Source organism: Chrysemys picta, chromosome 13 (genome assembly GCF_011386835.1).
Source record: "Chrysemys picta bellii isolate R12L10 chromosome 13, ASM1138683v2, whole genome shotgun sequence".
In the NCBI taxonomy this organism is placed as follows: Eukaryota; Metazoa; Chordata; order Testudines; family Emydidae; genus Chrysemys; species Chrysemys picta.
The window spans coordinates 53,948,663-53,965,494 of record NC_088803.1 but is presented as its reverse complement, the minus strand read 5'-3'; the positions used below and the strand labels follow the sequence as shown (position 1 = coordinate 53,965,494).

The following is a 16,832-nucleotide window of genomic DNA, read 5'->3' as shown; positions in this document are numbered from 1 at the left end:
CCCTCTGCCCTTTCAAGGGCTGGCACCTTGATTCCTGCAGCTTGCGTGCGGGGCAATAGCACCATAGCTGCCCAGCATTGGTTTGCGACATCTTAAGACAAATTATGTAATGCTCCAATTTGCATATTCATATAGACCATAAACTTCTGCTTATGATCTGCATATCCAGCCCCAAGCAGTGGCGGGGGCAGGCTGTGGCACTGCACGACCCCTGGCAGCTGTGACCAAGGAGGAGAGAGAAGGGTGGGCTCTGGGGTGTCTGAGGCAGATGGGTGGGGGAGGCTGAGGAGTTGGTGGGTGCTGGGGGGGTGGACCAGCCTGAGGGGCAGGGGGCTCCTCAGGGGTGGGTGAGCTCTGGGAAGCCGGGGGTAACTGGCACTCCTGGGGGTAGGAGGTACTGCAGGAGCTGGGAGCTGCTGTTGCAGGAGGTACTGGGCATTTATGAGAGGCGATAGCCTACTGCTGCTGGCTGGGTGGGGGTGAGGGAGCCTGGGGACAGCACAGGGCCTGGCACCTGGTAGCACCTCCTTCCAGCGACTGCTGCTGTGCGCCTCCTGCTGGCTGCAGCTTCCTGCCTGGGATCCAGGAGGGAGCTGGCTCCTGCTCCGCACATGCCACCGCAGCCCCACAGAGCCAGCAGGAACCGCAGCAAATGCCCGCTGCCGTCCTGCGCCGTGGCGATGGGGGCATGCGGGACAGAGCAGGCACCCGAAATGACACGTGGCGGCCCTGTGCCACCAGCAGCTCACGCTGACCCAGTATGTGCCTCCAGACCCCCCATCACCGCGCCCCAGACGGTGGCTTTGTGCCAACACTGAGCCTGGTACAATATGTTCCCCATAGGTTTTGCTCCGTACAGTCATCATCGGCAAATCAAACGTCCTGCCTTTGAAGAAGGGGGTGAAATAACCAACGGTGGCATGAAACACACACAGCCGGACGTGTGTTAATACATGACAGGGGGGTGCATACGTCAGTGGGTGTTCGACAGCGTGGTCCAGTGGCTAGCACATCAGATGGGACTTGGGCGACCTGGCTCTGCTCCAGCCCTGCTGGGTGACCTTGGGCAAGTCATTTCCATTATCTGTGCCTCAGTTTCCCCATCTGTAAAGTCGGGCTAGTGATACTCTCCTCCACTGTAAACAGAGTGGGTGGTAAAACTTTCGCCAGAAGAGTTTTCTGTCAGAGAAAGGCTGTTTGTCAAAAGCAAAATGTTTTACAGAATTGTTCCAGTTTCGACAAAATTGTCAACGGAAGCACGTCTAACTGATTTGACATGGAAATGGAGTATTTCATTTCAACTTTTTCGTTTCATTGCATTTTTCATTTAATATGATCTATTTTTATTTATATGATAATAATCTGACGATCAAAATGTTTTGGTTCAATAAGCTCATTTTGATGGTTCTGAATCAAAATATTTTGGAATATTTTGCTCAGTGAGAGATTTTGAGATTTCAACAGAGGGTCCTGTGGCACCTTTAAGGACTAACAGAAGTATTGGAGCATAAGCTTTCGTGGGTGAATGCCCACTTCATCAGACACAAGATTTCAGCTTTTTGTCCTGATTCGGGACAGAAGGACATTTCATAACATGGGAATTTCTTGCATAACAGAAATTCTGTTTTCCAACCTACTCCACCTGTAAAATGCTTTGACATCTGTGGAAGAAAAGCTCTATACGGGAGCCAGGTGTCACGTACATATTTGGGGAGGACGTGAAATGCTGTTCTTGCTTTTTTCATGGTTTCAATCAAGTGGTATTTGGATAATCAGCTAATGAAGCATTGGGCAGAACAGCCTCTACTCAGACAGAGCTATCGACCAATGGCGACCTTAGACTACCACTTTCCGTAGTAGCCAGAGGGCTCCTTAGCATGGCTGGATGCTCTTGTTCAAACACTGCAGACTGAAGCTGCTCTGAAGATCATTAGGCCCAACTCCCCTCTGATCAACCGTAGTTTGGTGTAGATCAGGAGCAAGGCCACTGCGTTAACAGAGCTACACCCAACAAAACCTGGTATCAGTGCATAGCTGGCAAGTTTTCTACAGCTCCGTATGTGAAATTTGATGCAAAATAGCTCATTAGCTACATTGTGTATTTGTGGCTAATTGGCCGAACACCTCGGCTTTGAAAACGCGGTGTGGATTTAGTCCTGGTGGAAGGTGCTGGACTGCCGTCGAGCAGCAGGAGCGTGTATGTGCAGGCAGGGGCTGGCTGTACCTCTTACAGGAGATGGAGGTGGGAGAAGGCTTGCAGGGAGGCTAATGGCAGAGGGCCATGGCTTAGTATGGCACACTGGGATATTCACCCACATTGTGGACAGGCAGGGCTGCTAGAACCATTTGTACAGTGTGTGTGTGTGTGTGTGTGTGTGGGGAGGGGGCTGAGAGCCATTGAACCAAACTGTAAACCCTGCATGTGATGGAAACCACTTCAAGCCAGGGGGTGTGGCCGCACCCCCACTTCCAGCACCCGTTACATGACCAAAACATCTGAGCCTGCACTCCCTTCTTTTTCCATTTACTTTGAGCAGGTCTCTAACACGTCCATTCCTCGCGTGGGTTCTTGTTACCTACGAAGAATCCCAGCTGTATAAATAAAGCACAGCGCAGTCACTTCTTTGCACAAACAGACCCAACTACACAGCAGCTATCGGAAATCAAATAGCTTTTAGCTCCACTCGCAGTGCTGCTAGATGGCGAGCAGGGGTCACTGTTGTTTTACACATGCATCGAATGGCTGATGTGCCATTAGCAGAAATCAGCACTCAGGGAGGCCATGACAGCTAACTAGATTCAGGCTGGACATGACCCGCACACATGGAACTGCTCAGATGCCCTCAGGTTCCTGAGGGACCGAAGAGGCTTGTCATTAGTAGCACTGTTTGTGTATTAATTAGGTGGCATGCCGGCTGGGCCAGGTGCTGCATGGATAGTCCTAGGGGCTAAACCCTTCGCCCCACAGGCTCTCCAGTGGCAGTGCAAACAGAGCATGCTGGACTGGCCCGTGCTGCTATGGGCTATGGAGATCTGTCCACTAGAAACCGCACTGAGACCCACCTACCCCTTGCACATACGATAAACTGCCCAACACCAACTTCAGTTAACAATGGCTCTGGGACAAATCCTTTGACTTGGTCAACGTCCAAGGCTCCTTATCCCATTCTCAGCCCTGCGGATCCGCCCGGGCTGTATTGGGATTTACGCTGTATGCGCAAATGTAACACTTTCCCCCGAGAGTTTAGAGTCATCAATCGCTGCACATTTAGCTTTGACTTCCTTTGCCTGAGGCTTAGTAGGAAGTGCTCTAGACTCCAGCCACAGACACGCACCAGCAGCTGTTTTTTGGTACTAGCATTTAGCAAGTAAAAAGGCCAAATCCTGCAGGGGAATCTCTATTTTGCCTCTAGCAATAGTGGATGCTACCTGCTTTTGTCAGATAAAGGTGATGGACTAAACGCATCCCCCTTTTCGGTGGTCCTGTACAGACACGGTCATGCAAAGAGGTTGGCTGCTCTACACTTGCATATCGGGCCTAGAGTGTAGCTGCCAGACGCCTGCACTCTGACATTCAGGGCCACTGTCTGCTCCTCCCAGAGAAAACGCTCCTGCTGCACCCCTGGGCCGGGGGCTTGTAACCTTCCTTGGAACTGTTTTCAGACACAGTTCCAGCCTAGCACTGTTCTATCGAGGGCTATGTTCCTACCAGGTACAAGCTGGGTTAGTGGGACCTGATCAAATTACAGCCATGTGGGAAAAGGGAATTCCACTTGGTGGAAGATTTGGATATTTCAAAATTTGGTTTTTGTTCCAACGTGGAGTGAAAGGAAGTGGAGCCCTTGGCAGTCCTGGGCTCCTGTCTCAGGGGCAGTTTGCTCAGCAGGCTGCCGTGTCTCCACGCACCTTGGAAGCTGGGAGCCAGCACTCCCAGCTGCCCATCATCCCCTCAGAGAGTCAGGAAACCCTGGGAGTGCTGCGCTGCAGCACCCCGCCACGGGAGCTGTGGAAGCCCGGGAACTAGGGCTCCCGGACAGCTGGCCAGGTGGGACGGTGGGGAGACAGGAGGGTGAGCTGGCAGGAAACGGAGCAGGGCGCCATTGGGATCCAGCCTGGCTCCATTGCAGCTTCATCGACATCTGGAGGACAAGAAAGATGCGAGAACCTGCGGTGGGGGAGGGGCGCCTCACCGAGGTCAGGAACTCCATTCAGGGATCCCTCTCCAATTTACTGGCAGACAGGGCCAACAGGCACGTCTCTGTGGGGATTCGTGGGCACATCTGCAGCCATCGCGAGAGGATTTTAAAGACATTTGAAATCTGCCAAGGTTTTCTTTGAACTCCTCCCCTCTGGCTCTCCCTGCTTTCTGGCCTCTTTTCTGCCCCAGGAACACACAAACCACAACTTCCCAGAACCTCCTTCTTCACTATTAGTGCCAAATTAGTGATTTTAAAATATATGGGGAATTAGCAAAAGATTAGTAGCTGGAATTAGGCAGCCTATGTGAAGGAAGATTTATTGCATAAATAATGCACGCAGTAACAAGCATCAAATCACTGGCTTGGCAAGTTCTTCCAGAAACAAGTCAGCTGCAACCTTGCCTCTCCGTGCCAACCACGTGCCCAAAACCTGGCAGAACTCTGGGTACCTCACAAAGTTTTGAAGAGTGGATTTTACATGAAGTGGCAATAACGATTTTGATGAGTTTCTGTTGTTCCGTGTGTGACTAGGAGGGGGCATTGATCTTGTGTTCTCTCTTGTTCCAAAGTAAGTTACCAAAGATGATCACACTAATACAGGCCCTTTGCAGGAGGGCTTTCCTCCTGCTGTAGATTTTGGATGAGTTAAAATGCCTTGGGGCCCGAAACTTTGAACAGGACAGGTGCAATGGACTGCAGCACTCGGCAGATAATTCCACCGTTTTGCCTTGTTCCAGTTATTTGAGAGACATGCCCAGTGTTTGGCAAAGCCCTGGATTTCTCAGAACATACCATTCTAAAGCGCTGTTGTGTAGCATTTTGATCACTTTGCTAATTGCCCTCAGCGTATATGTGATCAAACCCTTTGCGGTACAGGGGTTAGAAAAGAGAAGAACACTAACAGCTCTAGAGACGCGAAAAGCACTGCTCTGACTGCAGAGAAATCTGAATCTTTAATTAAAACAGTCACACGACAATTACAAAATATACAAGTATTTTCCAAACTCCCCCAAAACTATCAAGCCACAGTAAAGACTATTCCACATGTTAATTATCGGAAGCAAACCAGGTACATGTTGATTCCACTAAGTCTAGGCTTTAATCAAAGTAGCAACTGGTGGTACTTGGTTTTTGGAAAGGCCCAAGGTGTTGTTTCAATATTCCAGGTACGAAGAGAAACATTGTTCAGGCCTCTGCAGTCAAGCCGGAGCCTGTCTGTTTTTCAGGTGGGAGAGGTATAAATGCGAGGGACTCTTCCAATCTGGCTTCACTGACTCATGCTGATAACACAAGAAGATCCTAACAAAACAAGTAATCAAAAGTGCTTAGCTCAATTCCTTACACAAACAACATTATTTGTTTTTGTTGTTTCATACCCGGATCTATTCCTTTGCCTGATATTCCTGTCAGTGGAATCCACTGTAGTGAACTTTCAGCAAGACTGACTGTGGGAAGACCTGACAACGTGAATCCCATTAAGGCCAGTTATGTGGGTCCCTGTAAGAACCCGGTGTCCTGTTCGTGTTGAGCAGAGAATCCAGTCAGTAAGGCGAGATGTTACCTTTGAAAAATTGCGTTGTCCCTGCTCCAATGTTGGGCCATATTGAAACATTTTCTTTTCAAATAATGGACACAGTCTTTCTTGTAGCAAACTATTCTGAGAATCTAGGGGAAAGCAGGACTAATGAGATGGTACAGGAAAAACACTGCCGTGTCAAAACACTTACTTCAATGACATCAATATCAGCATTACTAAAGTCGATGTTCATCAGTTTGGGGAGAGGAATGCCTCCTCCTAACACACCTGCAGATAAGAACAGAAATCAGACTTAGCTTTCCAGGCTGACGGAAATTGGAGTCCTTGTTTAATTTCGCGCTCTGTTCTCAGCTCACTCAGTGGCAATTAGCCTTACTATGTTTCATTCATTCAGATCACTGCAAGCAAAGCAGAGTTCTGTTGTGAGTCACGTCACCAGGACTTCATTGCTTTTGCAAAATATACTATGCTACTTTTTCTAGCACACTACGAAATAGCAGTCATCCAAATAGATGCACAAAGTCAATTCTGCAATGCAGTATGTCTGCTTTGTTTTATTATTGTGTTTATTCCTTCACGGACAAAATTCAATCATCTGCCATGGGTCTCACCCCCTTGAGTACAAATTAGCTCCAGTAGGTTCTACTGTGTGCAGCTAACGCAAATTGAAAACATATAAACCATTATATTGTGTACAGCTGAGTCTGGTGCAAATGAGCATCTGAATGAAAAATAAAGCTGTCCTTACTGTTCAATGCTGGCAGGAAGGCAACATCAAAAATCTTGCCAACCAGCGACTCCCAAAGCGAGACCTGCATCAGGGACAGAAGGGATTTAATGGAGATGCTTATTCACTAAACGATGGACCAGGATTCAGATTTCAGTTACATGGGGTCAATGCGTCTCTTCTGGATTGAACTACAACAGAGTCTGGCCCAACGCCTACTCCAGAGTTCTGTAGCTCAGTCCCTCTTTGTGCTGCAGGATCAGAGTGCCGCACTTTTTCATGGATTATGCAGTCATTATTTGGTCCAAAATTAATGCCATTCCTTAGATCAATTGGCATTTAGCGCTAAGTGATTCTCTGCAATTAACCTTCTCTGGAAGTCAAATAAACTTTATCTTCAGTTAAGCTAAGAAATGAAAATCCTGTGATTGCTCCTGAATTTTCCTTCTGTCCTCTCTCTCAGAGGGCGATGCGTCTCCCCCATCGCTGGGGAAGCTAATGAGATGTTTTTAGCACAACTTATGGAGATCAAAACACCCCTCTTCTCTAAAGAATGAAAGAGATGGAAAACTAGGTGGAGAATTTAAGGCTACAAAGCAAACACTTTTCATTGTGGACAGGGCCGGCTCCAGGCACCAGCTTAACAAGCAGGTGCTTGGGGCAGCCAAGGGAGGGGGGCGGCACCTGCGGCAATTCGGGGGCGGCAGGTCCCTCACTCCCTCTAGGAGCGAAGGAACTGCCGCCGCCAATCGCAGCTTTTTTTTTTTTTTTTTCCCCCAATTGCCGCCGCCGATCGTAATCGCTTTTTTTTTTTGCTTGGGGCGGCAGAAATGCTGGAGCCGGACCTGATTGTGGAATTAACGTAAGCATTAACATAAGCACTTTTAGTGATCAAAAGGCTTCAGGAATAGTAGTGAGTGAATTAAATAAAGGTAATTACTGCCCCACTCACCATTGTCCCAATATATCCCAATGTTAATAACACATTTATCATACCCACGTCTTACAAACGGTAATTTACAGTATTTGCATGAAGATTGCCCAGGGATCATCCCATGAAATAAATCCATCTAGAGGCAATAGAATATATTGTATAAAAGTGACACCAATTTTACATTCTAATCAACCCTTGTCTTGCTAGAGCCAATATTGGTTAGCACGTGGCCTCCTTCGGTGGATTGCACACGGTGCTGAAGCAACCTATGCTCTTACATCAAATTTGCCAATGGAGGAGGAAGCCAAGGAGAGGCGAGTCCTGCAGAGAAAGGAAAAGAGTCAATTTATTGAATTTTACCAGCAACTTCCAAATGGGCACATCTCTAAGAAGGTGCTGTGTGAATTAACACACAGGGTCCTTTTTCCTCCCCCCTCCCACCCTGATCACTGAACTAAGGCCAAGACGTGATGAAAAGCTTCATACTTGTCAAGACTGACACTGATCTTCAGTTTGTTGTTTTCAACAGAGAAGTGGGCCAACAAAGCAGCATCCTGCAATTAGGAAACAAATGTCAGTTAGTCAGTCTCGGAAGCTGGCTTTTTCCTGCCTTCACTCATGACGGCTGAAAGCAGCCACTCATCTCAAGTGTAGAGCAGAGATGTGTGTGCCCTCAATTGGTGCATCCCATTGCAGAGGAATGAGAGCAGCAGATTTGACCCTCAAACAACAGTCCATTGACAGAACTTGTGTGACTGCAGAGGGAGTTTCAGTATTTGTGCTGTGGCTCGTTTTCAATACGTACAATATTTAGAACACACAGGGACTGGTGGGCATCATTGGGCTGGGAAACCAACACTTCCGTGGTAGCAGTGAGTTGTATCCAGCCTTGATTTTTTTTCAAGGTCACCCTGGGAGTTTCAGTGACTGTAACTTTCAGCACCAGTGGCTGTGGCTCAGGGAACTTCTGGTAAACCTGTGGAAATTCAAGAACATAGGTGTGGAGTTCCAGGGAGCAGGATTGTAACACCTAGGCTGGGCTGTATTATGAAATCAGGGTAAGCAGGAATTCCGTGCAATGCAGCTAGATTAATTTCAGTACATACAGGTAACTGTGAATAAGGGGGCCAGATTCGTTATTGCTTTACTCCAGGTGCAACTCCATTGATTTAAATGGATTAAACCCGGAGTAATGCTGAGAAGAACCAGGCATAGTGAATGCATCAACCATTGAAGTCCATGGCTGAATTGAGAGCATCACCTGCAGATCAGGGCCTGTAACTATCGTGTTACGACAGATGGGGCAGCTCCATTGCGCCACCAGAACAGTGCAAAGAAGCCACCTCATAAGCCCAGCTCTAGTCCACTGTGTTTGGACTTTAGAGTCTGATTTAAAGTCCACTGAAGTCAATGGGATTCCTGCCATTAGCTCCAGTGGGCTTTGGATCAGGCCCTTAATAAGCAAGGGAAAGGAAGTGGATTTCTCTATCCTCTCCCCCTCCTCTCCCCCCACAGTACATTTATGGCCCCCATCACCGGAGTATTTGTTGTAAAGTATAACACTAGAACTCACTAACCGCGGGAACCAGGGCTCCAAGGGTCGATGTTGTTAGTGGAGGAAGCTCAGGAAACTGTGACAAATAAAGAAATAATTCAGTGACCCGTATCCATCATGTGACCCGTGTCTACTCCTTTCTTTGCAGCATTAACCAGATAATCCTGCATTTTTAATTTCTCTGCCTGAGTAAGTAGCATTCCTGGCAATTGATAATTTGCTGCTAAAACCTTATATACCCACTGCCATCCCACATTAGCCTATCATCTCTTCTTAATTCCAAAGCTAAAACGGGTGAGTGAAGTCCCCACATGGCTGGTTTGCTACTCACCATTCCATCCGAGATGTCTAGATCAAGAGCCCCTTGCTTCTGCAGGAGAGCTATTACAGAGCCAAGGAAGTTTACAGAGAGCCCAAGCTGGGAGGAGGCGGTGTCTGCCATCTGTGGCATTGGTGGCATGGGGACAGCTTCTGGTTTGCCCAGTGGATAGTCAACGAGGCCTCCTGCTACCCGCCCAACTACAGTCTGAAAGCCCAGGAGAATGAGTTAGAAACTTCCAGAAATGCTGCACATTTGTTTGATGCTAACTTTAGGTTCATTTGGTTAGGAATTGACATGAAGTAATTTCCCGTTTAACTAACTCTGGCTCAGAATCTGTTAGACGGCTGTTCCGACCTCTCTCCAGAATTGTATTAATTAAAAACAGGAGAATGGTAACAGCTGGTGTGATATAGGGTCTGATCCTGAGCCATTAAAATCAATGGGAATTTTCTCCAATGGCTTCAATAGGAAGACGATCAGAGCACAGAGAGCACGACCTAAAGCCATTGTCGACGGGAGCCTTTCACACAGTGAACAACAGCTTCCAGTGAATTCACTGCTCAGGGGCCAGTGAGGTCCCCTAGGACTCCCCCCCCAAACTGCAGGAGGATCAGTGACTGCAACGACAAGAAACATCACAGCCCGTGGGTACAAATAACAAGAACAGGACTTACATTTAAATCGACTTCCAGAAACTGGCCAGTTACTAGCGGAAGGCTTGATACAGTATACTGGATGCTTCCCAGTACACCCAGGGGCACCAGGGCTGCATTGAAATAGAAAGAAAGCTAGTGATATTCATTTGGTTTTGGATGCAACTCTACGTCCTAGTACCACTATCTCCCACAAACATCCCTGAGCTCAGGTGTTCGGAGCAGCCAACTCAAACACCCTGCAGAGAGTCCCAGAATGACTCTTGGCACCAGGCAGTACTGTGGATGGAGGCTCCAGGCCACCAGTGTTTTCCATTGCTGGAAGTGGAGGAGGACTCCAGCCAGAACAGCCCTGAACACTCCCGTCCCCCCCCAGCACTGGGGGAGTCTGGAGCCAGACCCAGAGAAATCCACATCTCAAAAGTGAACAAAAACCGGGACCTTCTGGAAAGGGGATATGCAGATCCAACTCCAGATATTATTTTAGGGTAAATCGTGCCCCCACTTTGGGGAGTGCAGAGGTTGTCTGGCTAGTGGAGAAAGGCTGGGGAAAGGGAGGGATTTGGGGGGCAGGAGGGGGTGTATGCATAGGAGGCACTACCCCGTGTGAGGTGGCGTTCTGCTCTGTGCCTGCCCCTATATGTAGTGTGCAGGGTCAGAGCAAGGGAGCTCCTTGAAGGTCTCATGTCGAGGGGCAGAGCAGGGTATGGATTTAATGAGCACCTTTTGCCCTGAGGATTCATTGTCTCCTCAGGTCTGTATATTGTGCAAATAGTCCCGAGGGAACATGGGGAACGGACTTGGCGCTTGGGGAAAGAGAAGCAACGATACCACCAGAGACTTACAGTTCACAAGGCCCAGCTCATCGTTGACAAGGCCGAGGACAACATCGACCACCGGGCACAGCTGTAAGAGTCAACGCTTTGGTGAGGCGTTCCCAGGAACCAGGCTCTCGCTCAAAGTCAGACTGGCGAACGCAACTAACAGTGTAGCAACGTGTCCCGGACAAATCGAAACCCTTTAGTGCAGTGCCTGTGGCCAGACCCTTAGCTGGTGTCAATCAGCATGAATCAGCTGAGGATCTGGCCCCTGGAGCTTGCTACACGCCCTTCCCCGTACAAGGAAAGCCACCTTCATGTTAATTACAGATGGGCCAAAGCTGGATCCTTGAATCCCAAGCCCTTCAGAGGAAGGGGACAGGGATTCACACACCCCAGACATTAAACTAGCCAGGAAGATTATTAAGAGCTATGAACAGCTTGAGTAAAATTGGTTCAGATACTCTAGCCCAGAATCTCAAAGGAAGGCACAATTGATCCACCCACTGGATCTGAGCGTGGCCCATCCTGCATCGCCAGACATCCCAAACCAGCGCTGCAAGCGCAGACAGGCAGCTAGACATGCCCTTACCAGACTTCTGGGATTCTGTAGGCACCGGGCACGGGGGCTTGATCCTGCTCAATGGAAACACTGTCACGGATATGAATGGGCAGGACTGGGGCTGTGATGCGCATTTTCACAGGCTCCCTCATTGCTCCCTCAGTAAATTTGCCCCTTTATGTATCAGGCTCACTCTAAACTCAGAGTTTTCCAAAGAAGGGATGTTTTCAACAGAGCTGGTACATTCTCTGATACATCATTAGGGTAGAATTGGAGCTGGACCCAAACCAAAACTCTGGCCCCAAAGACCCTGAACTTTGAAGGAATGGTGGGTTTTGAATACAAGCCTAGGTCAGGATTGAAACTTTACTAATGGCTTCTGCTTTTATAACGGGTTGAACTAAAACCCTGGATCTAACCTCTAGGGTGTATGAAATCTGAATGCTATAGCCGGAACCCCTCTCTACTGTGGATTTATTCTCTTCTCCCTTCTTTGTGAATATTAGGGAGTCAGGAGAATCAAGGAGCAAACTGTTTGGGAAAGGGCTACTCTTTACATTTCTCGAAGATCCTCTAACAGAGGATAATTTTTTGAGAAAGATTAAAATATTTGCTTGTTTGAAACATTCGAAAGACATTTTGGAGCATGGCTGTAGTTATGTGAAGCACTAACACTCTCTCTTTTTGGACTTACCAATTCAGGAAGCAATCTGTTAAGGACCCGCGCCAATAAATTATCCACAATTGGGAGCAGGCTGAGAAAAATAAAACAAGAGGATGAAAAATGTTGGAAAGGAATAAAAGTATCTTGTTGAACAACAGAACGATGGATTAATAGTACCCGATGAGTACTGGTGTGGACCTCTGGAAGTAACAGCCCTGCCAATAAGACAGCAGTATAAAGCAGTTACGTGCTTTGTGGAAGTTTTGATTTTGAATGCTGTGATGAACCAAATGCTCATCCCATAGAAGCAAACGAGAGGTTTGCCACTGAGCTGTATCTACTACGTTTTAACCTTTTTAAAGTATTCATGTCTTTAAAAGAAACTACCTTGTCCCAGGAGGGGACTGTGCTGTGTATGTGAAATGTTGTGTATCTCAGAACACACACAGTGGTAAAGGAATCCAAGAGAAGAATAGGAAATATAGACGTATTTCCTTATGGAATAACTGGAGCATCTCACACACCACTCTGCAGTAACTCTAGTAAGTGCCAACTTTTCCGTAGCGACCACTGTCCTGTAAATGCATATTGCGTAACCTCCAAATAATATTGGTTTTGTTAATTGCATATGTATGTGACCAGCTACATGCTTAACTTACCACAATGGTCACTATCACACATGCAAATTAGGCACAAAAATGTAAACACATTTTAATATATGCAGCTGCATTTGCAGTTCAGAAGATATGGCCCTGAAGGTCATCAGTGCATGTTCATAATACCATCAGCACTATGGTCAGTTTAAATCCCTTTTGCACCTACCCTCTAAGGATTCTGATTTTAATACCATCGAGAAGGGTATCGCAGCTCTCAATCACCAGCTTGGGGTAGCCTGTGCCATCCATGGTCAGTCTGACTTTCGACGTGATGTTCACTTCCACTGCAATGTCAAGCAAACCTAGGAGGCTGCACAAGATGACAAGAGCAACGTCAAGACAAAGGATCTCCTCCAAGTGGAGACTGATGGACTCTGTCCCCAACCAGCGGCTGCCTCCTGATACGCAGAAGCCTCCATCCTTTCACCCTTGCCCAGGGATGGACGCAGTCCCACGGCAGAGCACAGGCACTGAAACCTGTCAGTGCTTGGATATGATGGGAAAGACAGGAGCTTGCTACCTAAAATGAGGAGTGAGGGTAGCACCATGGCCCAACCTCCTCCCCAGTATAGCTGGCCAGGGTAGAGGGCAGTGCATCCCCAACGTCCTTAACAGTGTGATGGAGCTGCCATGGCTCTGAGGCCAAACTCTGGCTGAGTCTGAGGGCTCCTCCTAGGCCTGCCTGCTGCTTCAACGCCCATCCCACATCCCTCTGCTTCTACTTCACTTCACAGGAGTTATAGAATCATAGACTACCAGGGTTGGAAGGGACCTCAGGAGGTTCTAGTCCCACCCCCTGCTCAAAGCAGGACCAATCCCCAGGCAGATTTTTACCCCAGTTCCCTAAATGGCCCCCCCAAGGATTGAACTCACAACCCTGGGTTTAGCAGGCCAATGCTCAAACCACTGAGCTATCCCTCCCACCCTTAATAGAGTCTGAGTCCCTTGTGTCATTCAGTGACTTGTGTTTGACTGGCCTCGAAGCTGACACTTCCCTCCGGAATGATTCCCCACCCCCGGGTCAGGGGCTAGAGAATGCCCAGTGGAGGTGCTGATTTTACTAGCTGTCCGGAGTGAACGAGACCCTACTCACCTCTTACCATTGATTGCCACTCTAGTATACAAGTCCAGGCGGACTCCAATCCCCGGTAGGAGTCTCAGAGATACTTTGGGGAGTGTTAGTTCCACAATTCTCAACCTGCAGGATGCAAAGAGGGATCGTGAGCAAGTGACTGACTGGGAGGGCAAGTCTCAAGAAATGACTTAGAAATGTAGCATACAAATGGTGTCTTCTGACCTCCTTTAAAGAGCTTTTGAACTAATGCATAACTGTTTCAAAACTGTTTAAAGATACATTGCTCTAGGGTTACATTAGCACTTTCTCTAAAACAAGGATCTCAAATGGTTAAACAAGGTTTTAAATGATGCCCTCTGTGCATAGCAAAATCATATCATCAGCATAATTTAAAAATGCCTCCACTAAAGTAATGTAAGTGGCAATGGAGACAGAACCTTAAGGAACCAAATTCTCTCAAAACCTAGCTCCCAACATACACATCTCTCAAGTCACCATGGGAACCTTGCAAACCCGGTGATAATTGGATAGAAAAATTATACCCAGTAGTTCAATGTAGCTCTTGCATTTGTGCATGCCTATTTGCTTCCTGCTTTCAGCTGGTAGGGGTCACAGAAGTACTGAAATGCTCTTCAATATACTATCCTGGATACGGGACGTTACTGCTGTATTTTTGACCCTTCCAGAAGCAGGAAGCAGTGGAAATCTTGTGGGATTTCCAGCCCAATTTCTAAGCCAGAGAGGTTTCAACTCTGAACCTCCTAGAGTTTACCGGCTGCTCCTGAGCCGTACTACATTATTGCCTGTGACCGTGCAGTGGGGTCGTTGCCACCTCTGTGCAGAGACCTTTGCAGTGCGTTCCTTACCCTGTGAGCCCCTGGACGGTGCTGAGCAAACCTCCTTCCCCGAGGATACCAAGTAGACCTCCGTCACCCAGCAGACCTCCTTTTCCTAGCAATCCTCCAGCAACGCCATTGGGGGGACTCCCTCCAGGAACATAACCACCAGCCCCAGGTAGGCCTCCGCCATAAGCATTGCCACCACCGCCAAGGAGACCTCCGCCACCACCTCCACCAAGCAGGCCACCTGTAAGCCCACCAAGCAGCCCACCACCACCACCCCCTCCACCAAGCAAGCCACCAGTAATCCCGCCAAGCAGCCCTCCTCCACCGCCACCTCCACCAAGTAAGCCCCCAAGTAGGCCACCACCACCACCACCACCACCAAGGAGACCTCCTAGCAGGCCTCCACCTGCATCTGGACCTCCACTGTCAAGTGGCACGTCTCCGACTGCGCCTTGGAGGGCATTGCCTTGTATCAGCGAGCCTGTGACAGCTGGAAACAATGCACTGGGTAAGTATTCAACAAATGGGAATCTGGCTTCTTTTTGTACCGTCTGCCTACTTTATTTTAACAAGGGAGATGTCAGGCCACCTATATCCACCTGAGCTCAAACCCTGGATGAATCAGAACTAATGAATTTTAGTTCGGACTTCTGAATATTCTCCATAAGCAGGGTTACAACTGTTGCTTTGACAACACATTAGAATTCCTCATTTCTGTCATCGTCATGTCAGCAAAGGGAATTCTGGACCTATTTGACACTACGGGGATGGGCAGCAGCAGAAAGACCTCTCTGTGAAAGACAGAGCAGATGAATTTGCCGACTGCCTGGATAAGCAGAATAACATTTCTTGCACAATCACAATAATCATGCACCTGGCACACGTCCCAACTGCGTGGCCTCACTGTGCAGGTCAGTAACTGAGCATCTCTGTGTGTGCCTACACCCGGCGGGGGCCAGCCTCAAAGCAGGTAGCTATTGCTGTCATTGGATAACCCTCGGGGAGAGGCAAGTGACTGAGGCAGACGGGCCACCACTTCACTCTCTCATGGGCAGCCCTTGACTGCGCTGATGTCAGATCTGCATATTGCCCTCCATGGCTGGGGTGGGTTAGCTGGGTACTGTCCTCCCCATAGGAGCGTGTGAGCCAGGATACATGTAACCTGGCTTTTTGACATATCTGCCTACTTCTCTCATGTCCGCTTTTCCCACGTATTCCCTGCCGTACAAGCCTGGTGGTTTTTCCCTTGCCAGGCATCTCGCCTGCTCTAACAGGCCTTACTGCTTTTTGTCTGCACAATAGTTTCAGCACCTCTGACGACTGCTATTATTCCTATTTCCATCTGTACCCCAAAGGCGACGTTCCATTGACTTACCATTGCCTATCACGCCTTTACCAACCCGGAGCACAGCGTCTGGTGCAGGCTGGCTTAGAGCTGGTGTAGGCTGGCTTAGAGCTGGTGTCAGCAGACCACAGAAGATGGCAATGCCCCAGCCCTTTAGCATCTTGGCGTCTGTGCCCTGGTGAGAACATTTCTGGTTAGCAATATGCCACGTCGTAAAAGGGGAAGAAACAAAGCTGCACCATGAAGAGAACAAGGAGTCCCAGGGAAATTCAGGACAGGAAAATGGAGAAATAGATCATACACATGAAATGGAAAAGAGAGAAAGGAGTAAGGGGCCGAATTCTGCTCCCATTGGGCCTGATCCAAATCCCACTAAAGTCAATGGGAAGATTGCATTAACCATAATTACCAAAATATGGCATACTTATACCAGGATTGCAAAAGAAATTTAAAAATAAATAGCAAAAGTTCTTCGCAGCAGTATTGTAAGGACCATGAGCACAATGAAATCATTACAACTGTGCTCTCCAAAGACTAAAAGCACGTTGTACCAGCCTCATTCCTTTCTTTACCTGACTTTATCCCGAGTGTGAGAGGTGTTATTCTTGCTTTGCTGAGCTCTTGATCAGCCAGAGGTTCGGTAGCTGTCCATAGCAGCCTTGTTCTCGCTGTGCTCCGCGTCTGAAAATATAGAAAAGGCAGGTCTTATATAGCAAAAATCTGCAGTGGCGAAGAGGAAAGCCGCCGAAATGGTAAAAGGTGGGATAATGGCTTGAGTGCAAAAAAGAGGTTTGTGGTTTTGACGGATTCCAATATAAATAACTGTCTGTAAATCTGGGAAAGCTATGAAGCAACAGGTATCAGATACAGCCCAGGTTAATCAGCCAGTGCTGTAACTCAGTATTCCAAGGGCTAATGCCCACGTCCCCAAGCGCACACC

At 48.2% G+C, this 16,832-nt stretch overlaps 1 protein-coding gene across 1 annotated transcript; it reads right to left on the bottom strand.

Annotated features, from left to right (window-relative positions):
• Positions 1–5,174: 5,174 nt before the first annotated feature.
• On the bottom strand, positions 5,175–16,052 carry BPIFB4 (BPI fold containing family B member 4). Its single transcript, XM_065565240.1, has 16 exons — positions 15,923–16,052; positions 14,741–15,037; positions 14,569–14,662; positions 13,721–13,825; positions 12,794–12,937; positions 12,002–12,062; positions 10,773–10,833; positions 9,949–10,040; positions 9,284–9,478; positions 8,975–9,028; positions 8,203–8,373; positions 7,884–7,951; positions 7,676–7,718; positions 6,485–6,548; positions 5,927–6,003; positions 5,175–5,498 (listed from the first exon to the last, which is right to left on the bottom strand). The coding sequence occupies exons 1-16, from the start codon at positions 16,050–16,052 to the stop codon at positions 5,475–5,477; spliced, it is 1,680 nt and encodes a 559-aa protein (XP_065421312.1). The 3' UTR covers positions 5,175–5,474.
• Positions 16,053–16,832: the final 780 nt, after the last annotated feature.

Coding starts and splice junctions, on each gene's coding strand:
- BPIFB4 (XM_065565240.1), bottom strand. CDS start 16,052: ATGCTAAAGGGCTGGGGCATTGCCATCTTCTGTGGTCTGCTGACACCA. Junction 15,038..15,922: donor TAAAGGCGTGATAGGCAATG/GTAAGTCAATGG, acceptor CATTGTTTCCAG/CTGTCACAGGCTCGCTGATA. Junction 10,834..12,001: donor ACAGATTGCTTCCTGAATTG/GTAAGTCCAAAA, acceptor TGACTCTTACAG/CTGTGCCCGGTGGTCGATGT.